This window comes from Mustela erminea, chromosome 3 (genome assembly GCF_009829155.1).
Source record: "Mustela erminea isolate mMusErm1 chromosome 3, mMusErm1.Pri, whole genome shotgun sequence".
Classification (NCBI taxonomy): Eukaryota; Metazoa; Chordata; class Mammalia; order Carnivora; family Mustelidae; genus Mustela; species Mustela erminea.
This window is the reverse complement of record NC_045616.1, coordinates 102,694,556-102,707,504: the sequence shown is the minus strand read 5'-3', so window position 1 is coordinate 102,707,504 and position 12,949 is coordinate 102,694,556. Positions and strand designations below refer to the sequence as shown.

At 45.4% G+C, this 12,949-nt stretch overlaps 1 protein-coding gene across 1 annotated transcript; it reads left to right on the top strand.

Annotated features, from left to right (window-relative positions):
- Positions 1–4,935: 4,935 nt before the first annotated feature.
- Positions 4,936–12,949, top strand: RPL26L1 (ribosomal protein L26 like 1). Its single transcript, XM_032334902.1, is given in 6 exon segments — positions 4,936–5,012; positions 5,014–5,040; positions 5,042–5,108; positions 11,765–11,905; positions 12,583–12,635; positions 12,637–12,949. Coding segments are annotated over 6 exon segments (426 nt in total). The 5' UTR covers positions 4,936–4,944; the 3' UTR covers positions 12,707–12,949.

Genomic DNA, 12,949 nt, shown 5'->3' with positions numbered 1-12,949 from the left:
TTTTCTTCCTTTTTAATAAGCCTGCAAGGGAAGTTAAATCGAACATTTGGGGATCCTCTTAAAAATGTAAGGCCCTAAAACATTTTAATTACACAAATAATACATGCTTATGGCCCCATTGGAGGAAAATCGGAAAAGAGCAAAAAAGGGAAAAAAGGAAAAATTAAAGTGGGCCCTGATTCCACTAATCAGAGGTGATCATTAACATTGTAGCAATATCCTTCCATAAACAAAACGGGATCGTGCTATTATAATTATTATTATTATGTTATTATTAGTTTACTCTTCAGCACAATAGACCTCATCCTATATCAATTGACTATGGGTCTCATCGTTATCTTTATTGGCTGCAAGATAACAATAAGCATATTGAGTATCTAATGGTGGATTGTGTTCATCCTCTGCTCCCGTCTCATTCAGAACCTATTTGTGGCGCTTGGCTGGCTCAGTCAGTAGAGCATGCGACTCTTGATCTCAGGGTGATGAGTTCAAGCCCCATACTGGATGTGGAGCCTACTTAAAAAAAAAAAAAAAAAAAAAAAAAAAAATTAAAAACAAAATCATTCAGAACCTGTTTTTTTTTTTTTCTTTTTCCTTAAAGATTTATTTACTTGAGAGCATGCAAGAGTGTGGACATGGGTGTAGGTAGGGACAAAGGGAGAGAGAGAGAGAATCATGGAGCAGACTCCCTGCTGAGCAGGGAGCTTGAGTTGGGGCTCAGTCTCATGACCCTGAAATCATGACCTGAGCCAAAATTAAGAGTGGGACATTTAACTGACTGAGCCACCCAGGCGCCCCACAGAATCTGTTTTTTTTTTTTTTTTGAACCAGTAAAATGAACAATTCAGAGGATTGTTTACCAGACTAAATAATGTGACATTTGTAAAACTTAGCACAAGGCCTGACATTAAGTGCTCAGCCAAGTAAGATTAGCCATTACTATTCAGTAATTTCTACCATTTATTAAGTGCTTACTTTGTGCCAGATATCATGCTAGGGATTCATTTAATCCTGGCACCAAACCAATGAGGTAAATACTATTAGTACCATTTTTCTGATGAGGTAAGTGAGTAACCAAGAGGCTAAATATCTTACCCAAAGCTACCCAGCCAGGAAGTGATGGAGATCCAAACCCAGGCAACGAGAATCAGGGCTCACATATTTCCCCACTATACCACATTCTGCCTCAGACACAAAAATATTCCCCAGGCATTTCCTCTGTGCTAGCACTGTCCTCGGCCTCTGAGTTCTGTACCAGTTGCTGTGCATGCTTCTAAGGGTGGACATGAGGCAAGATAGTAGCCTATCCCACCAAGCCTCATTAGAGTGGCTCTCAAGATCTTAACTGGTTATGTCATTGCACCTGTCTTCATTTTACTGAGTGTGGGGTGAGGGGTGTAAAGAAACACCTCCCTGTGGGGTGCCTAGGTGGCTCAGGGGGTTAAGTCTCTTCCTTCTGCTGGTGTCATGATCGAGCTCCGCATCGAGCTTTCTGCTCAGCCGGAAGCCTGCTTTCCTCTCTGTCTCTGCCTGTTTCTCTGCCTACTTGTGATCTCTCTCTCTCTCTCTGTCAAATAAATAAAATCTTAAAAAACAAACAAACAAACAAACAACTCCTGCCCTGGGAGATCATAAACATAACTTGATTATCCTGGGTTGTAACGGTCTGTCCTCATGGTGACCTATAATACTGGGAGTTTAATGTGTACAAAGTTGAGCTGATAGACTCAGGTATTCCAAAATGACTACCGTAGTGGCTTAGTTCCATCACCTCCACAATTGCCATTTCTTTTTTTGTGGTGAAGGCATTTAAGATCCTCTTTTCTTAGGCTTCTCGCCTACCCCCCAACCTCCTCACTCTGGGAGCCTGACGGCCTTTCAATTGCTATTGCCTCAATAAGTTTCACACCGCTTACCCTGCTGCCATAGCTTCTCCAAACAGCCGAAGTGTTGGCCATTGTCCCTAAGTCTGAGAGCCAGAAGTTTCCAACACTGCGCGCGTGCGCGAGCGGGGTGGAGGGTTGGGGTGGGGGGCGGTCTGGAATGAGACCTAAAATAGGACCCAGCAGGTTCAGGGACCATGGCAGATGCCCGGGTTCATCATGAGTATGAGTAAATGCTGGTGTTTAACAAGTGTATCACCATATTCCTGAAGACACTAATAAACGGAGAGCAGGGGACCTGCCCGAGTCTGGCAAGACAAGCTCTTCTCTGAATTTCAGGGTGTCCCTCCGTTAACTGAGCACCACAAAACGTTCTGTCTGCTATGTGCCACAAAGTAGGAGCTCGATACATGTGAACTGAATGAATGAATCAATTCTATCGATAAATGAGTCGATCCCACACTGGGAGTCACCCCCACAGCAAGACCTTTCATTTCCAGTAGCCTAATTAGCCTTTTTAGTACGTGGGGCGGGGGCCGCCCCTGGGGGCGGTCTTCCCGTGGGGGAAGGCGGAGTCCGGATACCACTGGGCGGGGCGCGACGGGCAAGCGAAGGGCACCCGCCAGAGAGCGCAGACTCCGGAGGGCAGATTCTGGAGGGGAGGGCAGAGCAGGGCAAGGCAGGGCAGACTCCGGAGGGCAGGGTAGGGCACGGCAGACTCGGGAGGGCAGGGTAGGGCAGGGCAGGGCAGACTCGGGAGGGCAGGGTAGGGCAGGGCAGACTCGGGAGGGTAGGGCAGACTCAGGAGTGCAGGGCAGACTTGGGAGGTCAGGGCAGGGCCGCACTAGCCTGCAGGTGAGATCCTGCTTCAGAGTCTGGGGGGAGGGTTCCCCCCGCAAGGTACGCGGAATGTGTTTACATCAAACAGAAAGCTTACAGTTTGTGTCACTGGGACTTAATAGCCAAGGTCTGAAAGTGAGGACTCATGGATGTGAGGCCCCAATGTAGGGCTGTCCTGGAGCAAGCCCCTCTTCTTTCATTAGGAATAACGGCTTACTGTAAGTGAATTCTAAACACTCCCAATGGACTAACTCATTTAACCCTCATAACAACTGTATGAGTCACCTGCTAAGATCATCCCCATTTTACAGATGAGAAAACTGAGGCTCAGAAACATGGAGGCATCTCCCCAACATCCAGCCACATGAAGAGGCACTTGGGTCCAGGTCTGATTCTACAACCCCTCCCCAGTAATGTGGGAAACAAAGGCAGAAGAAAAATTATTAGATTTCCTTACTACTCACAGCCCACCGGCAAGTCTTTAAACAGGCAGAGTGACATTTCTCTAGGGACTCAATTGCCTCGATGTTAATACTTTGCTGAGGGCAAAAGGCAACCTTAGCCCTACCCCCAGGATCCTGTAAGTCTACTTCAACATATAAAAATTGCTTTGGAAACTTCCTTTATCTCTACCCCTCTCCCCCACAAGACGCGTGTTGGTTATCATTCCCCAAGCATAAGGCCCATTATATACAGCTGAAGGGTCTCATGACTAAGGTTTTATTAGTCAAAAAATGACCTTTCCCCCATAATATCTAGGCCCCTCAAGGTCCTGGTAACCTTGCTTCCAAAAAAAAAATTTTTTAAAGATTTTATTTATTTATTTGACAGACAGAGATCACAAGTAGGCAGAGAAGCCGGCAGAGAGGGAGGAGAAGCAGGATCCCTGCTGAGCAGAGAGCCTGATGCGGTGCTCCATCCCAGGACCCTGGGATAATGACCTGAGCCAAAGGCAGAGGCTTTAACCCACTGAGCCACACAGGTGTCCCGCTTCCAAAATTCTTTAGAGACTTATGCTACCCCTGACCCCCTCCAAGCTTGAAAGTTTATAATCGGCCATTCCTCAGGACTCCAGTGCAGCTCTTTCTGTCCATGGGTTCTGTCCTTGTGCTTTAATAAAATCACCTTTTTGCACTAAAGACATCTCAAGAATTCTTTCTTGGCTTGGAACCCCAACCTTTTCCCTCCATCACCCAGAAGGACTAAAAAACTGGGGGAAAGTTTTGCAAGACCAGGCTGTTGGTTCTCACAATCTCCAAACATTGTTGCACCTCAAAATCTTTGGGTGGGCGGGAGGAGGGGACTGCTTGCTTTAAAACCTGGACCTATCACTGCCTGGTTTCAAAGGACTGTGATGGATCACAAAAATTTGCATTTTGAACAAGCTTCTCTGATTTTGAAGGAGCAAGTCAGCGGACTGCGTTTGGATCATCATGAATGCCCAAAGCATCCAACAACTAACATTTCACAGCTAAATCACCTCAAGGGAGGGTAAGAAGAGGCAAAGAAAGAGTTTGGAATAAGAAAGAGACTCTAGTGAGTCTATTTTTGAGACACTACTAGGTCTCTAATGCAGGCCCTAGAGAAGTATGCCTCTTCTCCCCAGCGGAGCCAACTCTTCGTGGGTCCTAGCGGGACCCCGGAAGCCCCACAGCCCCGAACTGGCCCCCTTGGAATGGGGCGCTGCGATCCCACCCCAAGTCGCAGGGGGCGCCACCCAGTCTCGCTCCGACGGGAAGGGGGCTCCGCTTCCTTTCTTCTCTTGCGCGGCAAGGAAGCCCTCACTTCCGGCCTTGCGCGTTCAGGGCCCGAACCTAACGGGCGCTAAAGGTGAGTAGAGGGTGGTGTTTTGTCCGAGAGAGAAGCTCTCCGCCCTGTGGATCCTTCCCCCACGTTCTGGAAGGATCTCTTTGCGTGACTTCTGACCCGGCATTCTTGTCCTGCTCGAATCTTCCTCCCACAGTCAGCCTCGAGGTCCCAGTGCCGCCCTCTTCCTATGGCCCCTCTGGTCAGGCGGGCACTCCCCAAGCTTGCCTTACTCTGTAACACCCAGACCCTTCGCTTCCCCGATTCTCCTCCTTCAGTCACCTCCACCCGAGGCCACCTCCCGCAGAGTCCCTGTGCAGCGATGGGGAGGAGTGTCTTGGATGGAGAGCAGGCCCTGGTACCCAACTGAGCACCCTCCTCCTCCTTCCCACGCCTCTCTTTGCAGACGGTCAGCATGAAGTTCAACCCCTTGGTTACCTTGGACCGCAGCAAAAACCGCAAACGCCACTTCAATGCGCCCTCGCGTGCGCAGGAAGATCATGTCTTCCCCACTCCAAGGAGCTGAGGCAGAAGTACAACGTTCGCTCCATGCCCATCCGCAAGGACGACGACGTCCAGGTTGGTCTCCCTCAGGCTCTCGTTACCCAGCTGCGTGTCGCTCTGGTGCCGCCTAAGAATGTCATGTGCCCTAGGACGTAGGGAAGTTGTAGACTTTCATGCCCTCAGGACCGTGGCAATTAATGTTACCCGGCAGATGTATCGGACTGGAGATGGAGCCTACAGCCACCAATGTGCCTACCCGGCTTAACGTAGAGCTTTCAGATGCAATCCCTTAATAATAATGACTGGTTTGGTTTTTTTTTTTTTTTTAAGATTTTCTTTATTTATTTGACAGATCACAAGCAGGCAGAGAGAGGAAAGGAAGCAGGCTCCCTGCTGAGCAGAGAGCCCAATCTCGGGGCTTGATCCCAGGACCCTGGGATCATGACCTGAGCCAAAGGCAGAGGCTTTAACCCACTGAGCCACCCAGGTGCCCCCATAATAATGACTGTTTAAGAAAAGTTGTATACTAGTCAAGCAAAACTTTGCTTTTAGATTTAGTCCCCTGGCTGCAAGTTTCCCAGGCATTGCTCAGGGTGGCTCTTGGGAACCAGATTCTCCGGGAGAAAGTGCCATGATAACGAGGAATGTTTCTGTAGTATTGGGTTTAGCAGGGGCTGGGCGTTGGGTGGTACTGGATTTGGCAGAGAGACTAGGGAAGCAGCAAGTCGGAGGCATGAACTTATGAAAGAGAACAATCCTTGTGAGAAAGTGAAGCTGTCTTGTTCTTCCTAGAGCTTCGGATGTGTGGTAAGAAAGAGAGAGCGAGGGATGACTGATTGAGGGGGTAGATTAACTCCTTGAAGTAGTATTGAAGGGACCAGGCACTGTTCTAGACACTAGCAGTAAGCAGGACTGACTAGGCACCTGTCGCATGGAGCTCAACATTTTAGAGCAGGGATTCCCAGCTTCAGCACTGTTGACATCTTGGATAGGATAGTTCTCTGTTGTGGGGAGCTTTCCTGTGCATGGTAGGATGTTTAGCTGCATCCCTGACCTCTCCCCACTAGATGCCGGTAGTACCTCCTCACATTTGTGACAAACAAAAACATTTCCAGGTGTTGCCAAATGTCCCTGGGGACCAAATTCACCCGTCCCTTTCCCCTAATTGAGAACCATTGTTTTAGAGAATGAAATGGGGGTAAGGCTACGGGATTTGGGGTATCTTCCAGGGCACTGGGACGCTTTAAAGCTTCGAGGAACATTTTGAGGAGAAGCTTGAAACCAGGGGATAATTTGGCCTGAGGGAATGACAGGAATAGAGTGGGAAGAATAGTTGAGAGGTATGTTCAACAGTAACTTCTCTTCTGGGTCCTTCCCATCAGACGTGTTCTAGAATGGGGGAATTGCAAATGCCTAGAAGGGCTAGGTAGGCACATTAAAAAAGAGATGTTGGCTGATGGCAAGAAAAGAGCAACTGGAAAGCTCATGCCTCATTTAAAGAAAATTGTCGTGTACCTTCAGCCCACCGCTACCATGGGAAATGCAGGCTCCCTATTGTCAGATTCTTGATTTTGCAAGAAAACTGGAAAGTTTAGATTCTCTTCCAGGCCTCCCATTTCCTTCCAGCTACTACTACAGAGTAGTAGCTGCCCTACTCAAAAGTTTACTCAAAACACTTGCCTACACTTCCTCACCTCCCCATTTATGCCTAGACCCTCTCCAGCCTGATCTGTATCTCACTACCTAATAGAAGGCTGCTTTCGGCTGAGATCACCAGTAACCTATTTGTGACTAAATCCAGTGGACCCGGACGCCTGGGTGGCTCAGTGGGTTGGGGCCTCTGACTTCAGCTCGGGTAGTGGTCCCAGGGTCCTGGGATCAGCCCCACGTCGGGCTCTCTGCTCGGCGGGGAGCCTGCTTCCTCTTCTCTCTGCCTGCTTGTGATCTCTTTCTGTCGGATACATAGATAAAATCTTTAAAAAAAAAAATAAATAAATACAGTGGACACATCTTGGTCTCATGCTTGACTTTTTCAGCAGCATTTGGCATAGGTAGCACTGCCTTCTTGAAATAGTCTGACTTTTTGGTTTCCGTGACCGTTCAGGCTCAGTTTACTTTTGACTTCTCAGATTCCCTTGCTCGTCTCCTCTGATCTCTGAATGCTGGAGTTTGTCAGGGTGTGCACGTGGTCTAACATCTCATCTTGCATACATTGCCTCCCTGGGTGATAATATCTATTCCAAGATCTAAACGTCTGCCCTGTGCTAACAAGTCCCTTTTTTATATCCCAGCCCAAACTACTGTCCAGAGCACAGGCCTGCAGATCTAACTACGTATGCAAACCTCATAGTCGTCTCAAGCTTTCAGTCTGGAAGTACTCTTGACTGGAACACTGTCTCTAATCTGCTTTTTCTCCCATCTTTCACATTTCAATAGGCAACACTTTTTCACTTGCCTGTGTCATAAACCTTTCAGTTCTCCCTAATGTCTCTCTCTTCCTAACCCACGTCTAATCTCTTACTTAATTTTGTTGATTCTGTCTCTAAAATAAGTCTTAATTCTGACCATTTCTTTACATTTCCAGTTTTAGTTCAAGACACTCCAGCTTTCACTCTTACCCTGGTCAGGTATTCTTCACAGAGGGGCATTTTTTGCAAATTAGATTCTGCTTAGAACCTATCATTGGTGCTTGACTGCTTATTATAAATCTAAAATCATTGACAGCAAGGCCTCGTGTGTCCCAGTCCTGGTCTGCTTGCCCAGCCTCGTTTCAGCCTGTTATGCCTCCATATGCTCTGTTCTTCAGACACACTGGCCTTTTCAGGTCCTTAAATATGCTTTGATCTTTCCTCCCTCAGGGTCTTTGCCCAGAAGGCTCCCTTTGCCTGGAGTGCTCTTCCTTCTCCCCTTTACCTGACTTCTCATTTTCAAATGTTATATGTCAGTTGCCCAGAAAAGCCTTCCCAGATACATTAATCAACATGGTATCATTATACCTTCTACATATATTTGCTTCCTGGCAGTGAATACAATTTGATTTTATTTCTTTTTAAACTGAGGCATACTGGGTCCACCTTTAGCTGCTGGAGCTCGTCTTCCTCCCACCCATGTACCCCGACATCCGCCTGTGCCAGCACCTGTCTGCACTCACCCTGCTCCCTGAGTCCAGGATCCAGGTGTGGTACCAGAACAGGCGTGCCAAGTCAGGGCATCACAGCTGGAAATACTTTCAACCTTCAGCCAGCTCAGCGCTTTGACTCCACCACTCTGTTCGTGAAACTGAAGCAAAATGATTGAAGTCCCAGCTGCCTTTTGAGATAATGTAAACTGCCCACCGCATCTCAACAAGGTTGGATAGCATCTCTGCCCTAGCTCTCAAGGTTAGAATTTTAAAACCTATTCTCTGTAGACACTGATTGAAAGCTGGGCTCATGAGAGGAACATGACTTTTCTGCCTTTGGGAACTCTTGAGGATTCTAGGCGAGTTCAGGATAAGCTCAGAGGAGCCAAGACTGACAGCCAAGGAGACACACACCAGATGTCTGTCCTTTCTGGCTTCTATATTAAGGCCATATCAAGGTCCTCCTTGATGAGGGCTTGCCGGTTCTCTGGCCTATGAAGCTCCTTCACTTTTTGCTGGTGAACCTTTACTCTCACTTAGTTCTTCTTTCTCTGCAGCACACTACTCCCCCACCCCTTGTAATTGTGGCATTTATTTTGACCTGTGCACCTTTAGATCAGGACATTCAATTTGGTTTGAATTCCTGCTCCTTCTTGCCAGTTCTCTTATTTTTGGGGTTGGTTTTTTTAGAACTCATTATCTTCTTTGCAAGGACACTTCAGCTTGGCCCTGCTTTGCCTTGTGCTTGGCAGCTCCCTCCTTCCCATGCTTCCTCCAAGATGGTATGCTTAACCTTCTCTAACCCATCTCCTTCTTCATCATCCTGTGCCCAGGAGTGACTGCTTTTTAATGCAGCCTGTCATCTTTACATTCATTTGTAGCTCCGGTTATTCTGTATCCGGATTATTTCAAGAGTCCTTGTCTCTAGCTTCTCAATTTCTTACAGATTACTGTCTTTAGAAATCTGTAGTAGCCTCCATTTGCTATCAAATGATGGAAGCCTTTTCGTTCCTGTCCCAGACGACTAAATGATCTCTCTAGCTAGCAGGGCAGTTTTGCAGATCTTATGGTCACCCGTGCACAATGTATGTCTGTCCCAGAGCCACTCCTTTCCATTTCGGAACCAAATGAATACCTTTCTCTTTACAACACTTGTGATCTCCACCCCCACCCCCTTCTGTAGTCTGAAACTTTATGTAATCATGATTTTGTACCTGTTAACTTCAGTCACTCCAACATTCCCCTTAGCTCTTATTATTGTACTTCTGTACAACGTCAGTGAATTATTAAATGATTCCACAAGTGAAAAATAAATAAAACTGAGTCATGATTTACATATAGTAAAGTGCACAGGTGAGTTTTGGCAGATGAAAAGCCATGTTGCCATCACCATAGTTAGGATCCAATAAGTTTCTGTGTGCCCTACTCCAGTTAGTGATTACATATTTGCCTGTTTATTGGTTAACTGCTTGTTACCCATTACATTAAGATGAAGCCAGAGAATTTCTCTTTTTTGTTGCCTGACCTCAGTGACCTATCTCTGGTGAATTCATTATCTTTACGTAAATAGCTTCCATCCCTCTGTTCCACTGGAAGCACACTAGCCATGATCACCAGTGACCAGCCTGTCACATTTGTTCCTTTATCCTTCCTCTAGATGACCATTCCTTGACATTCTTTCCTTGGCTGTAGTACCCTACATTCCCCCAGTTACCCATTTTCTGTGGCCACTTCAGTCTTCCTCATAAGCCTTTCCAAAATGTTGGCTTTCCTCAGATTTCTACAGTCTGCCCTCATACCACAAGCTCCCTGAACAAAATTAGGCTCTGAGTTGCCATCTTCGGAGGACTCCCAGGTCTTCATTGCGGACCCATTTGGTCTTCCAGCTGTGATTGGAATTCTGCATTAGAATATCACGATACACTTCAAACTCTGGCCTATGAAGCTCCTTCACTTTTTGCATGGTCCCAACTATACTGTTTTCTCCTAAAATGTTTCTTCCTGGGGCGCCTGGGTGGCTCAGTGGGTTAAGCCTCTGCCTTCAGCCCAGGTCACAATCTCAGGGTCATGGGATCGAGCCCCACATCGGGCTGTCTGTTCAAAAGCGAACCTGCTTCCCCCCCCCCGCCTGCCTCTGCCTACCTGTGATCTCTGTCAAATAAGTAAATAAAATCTTAAAAAAATTAAAAATAAAATGTTTCTTCCTCCATGTTCCATGCCTCTGGGAAAGGCATATTCATCCATCCAGTTGCTCAGCCAGACTCTGGATACCGTCTTTGCCTCTTCTCCTTCCCCTTTCCAGGCCAGCGGGGTTAGTTTTGTCCTAGCCCTCTCCTCGCTGGGTCTAGTGTTTGTCCAGTTCTCTTTAATCAGGGTGTTCCTTTGGGCTTAATTTATTAATCTCTTTCTTCAGTCTTGATGATGTTGGTCAAGAGGGACTTTTTCACACACTTTTCCATGTGAGAGTCTCTGGTCATATAGAGTGGTGGATTTTCAGTGACGCATGGCTATTCTCTCTTTAACCTGAAAATCACCTTAGTAAGTAAGCTGAATAATCTAAATAGACATTTTAGGAGTGTTGAGATAGTCTAGCGTTTTATATGTGGTATTTCCTTTATGTTTCTTAAAATCAGCATCAACTCTATTATGGCTCCTGTTGAATAGGCTTGTGCCTTCAGAGAAACCATATTCTAGTTGGTCTTGAATAGTGTTGGAGTGAGAGTAAGATTTTTAGTGTGTGAGAAGAGCCCAAGAGATTTAAATTTAACATTTTAATTTTTTTCTGACTGTAAAATATTTGTGTTAATTATAGAAATCTTGAAATTTGGGGACACCTGGGTAGCTCAGTCAGTTGAGTATCTGACTCTTGATCTCAGCTGAGGTCTTGATTGCAAGGTTGTGAGCTCAAGCCCCACACTGAAAAGAAAATCTTGAGATTTGGAAGAATGATACATTTCTTTAAAAGTCATTCATAATCCTACTTCCTGGCAACCATTATTGACACTTAAGATACATTTCCATTCCATTGTGTTATATGCCATATACCTGAAACATATGCATACAACATTCACACTGTATTTCATATAAAGCTTTGTTTTCTTTTTTTTTTTTTTCCCTAAAGGTCCTATCATGAGCATTTTCCTAGGTCATAAGTTATTTTTCGAAAGCACAGATTTTAAATGGTTGCAGGAGAGTCTCAGTAGAGTATCTTTAACCATCCTCCATTTAATCCCTTGAGAATGATTATATTTTTTCTTAAATTTTACTTCCTTTTATTTAACTGAGGTAGAATTGTTATATAAGACTGTTAGTTTTGGGTGTGCAGTGGTTATACTTTTTTACTCTCAGGACTAGTTCTGTGGTGGCTATTCTAGTTCAAGGAATTTTTTGTTTCAGATAAGAAAGAAATTCAGGTGAAGAATTTTCACCTGACTTAGAACAATACAGACCAGATTTATAGCCAAAAAATAGCTGACTTTTGACTGCTAGGGTTAATCTGCTTTTGTGCAAGAAGTTACATGTTAGTCTGTGTATTCCTGATAATTAGTTTCTTCATGGTGATATTCACATGTTAGAATGGGGAGGAATTCTCTTTTGTGTTTTCTTTTAGGTGGTTCGAGGACACTACAAAGGTCAGCAAATTGGCAAGGTAGTCCAGGTGTACAGAAAGAAGTATGTCATCTACATCGAGCAGGTGCAGCATGAGAAAGCTAATGGTACAACTGTCCATGTGGGCATTCACCCGAGCAAGGTATGGCCTGGGACCGGGCAGTGGTAGCGGCTCTGTAGCTGCTTCTAGAGGGAAGTCAGGCAGGCTTGATCTGTTCTTTGGCCTAGTGATACCTTCAAGGACCCAGATTCTTTTCTTGTCTGTTTTGTCATCCTTGGTGAAGGCTCTGTGTTCGAGCAGGTTGCAAGAGGGTTCCAGGTATTGTGGGCATCACTTTGCTACCAGGTGATGTCCAGGGGGAGAAGAGCGACCATCTGTTCCTGTGGCCCTCACGCCCACCTGGTGGAATCGCTGTTCTTCATTTGTACTCCTATTTACTCCTATTTCATGCACTGTATTATACGGTCTTTCTCCTCCACACTTTGAGGTAGGGGCCGAGTGGTGAGGGTCTTTCTTATTCTTATGATCTATGATACAGTAGCTGGTCAGAATGCAGAAGTTTAAAAAACAACATATTTTGCTGACCAAAGGGTGATAGACGAATGAGAAACATGTTGGTAGTATAATTTTCCCAGCCTAAACAATATTTGATATCACTAAACTATCTAACTGGCTCTCTTAGGAGTTAGTGGTAGGAGGGTGGGTAGCAGAAGGAACCCAAACTGCTATTGTTTGGAAAAGCTGTTTGGTAGAAAATAATTATAAATTCTTTCCTTAAAAAAAAAAAATAAAAGATCTGTTTTCTTACTCTAAAACAGGTGGTTATCACCAGGCTAAAGCTGGACAAAGATTGGAAAAAAATTCTCGAACGCACAATCTCGACAGGTCGGAAAAGAGAAAGGCAAATATAAGGAAGAACTTATTGAGAAAATGCAGGAGTGAACATAACCTGTTGTGCAAGCATGGTTTACCTGTAGACCTTTAGCCTGGTGTGTGTTCCTTTGAAACTTTTCAAGATGTCTGCCAAACATTTCCTCTTCTTCATGTTTTGCTGTTGATAATGTAGCTTTGTAAATCCGCTTTTGCTGTTTTGATTAATAATTTTTATGAATAACAGTTGAAAAGGTTTCCCGATTCCAAGGGGAATTTGCATTGTTTTATAGATAAAATTCATCTAACTATAAA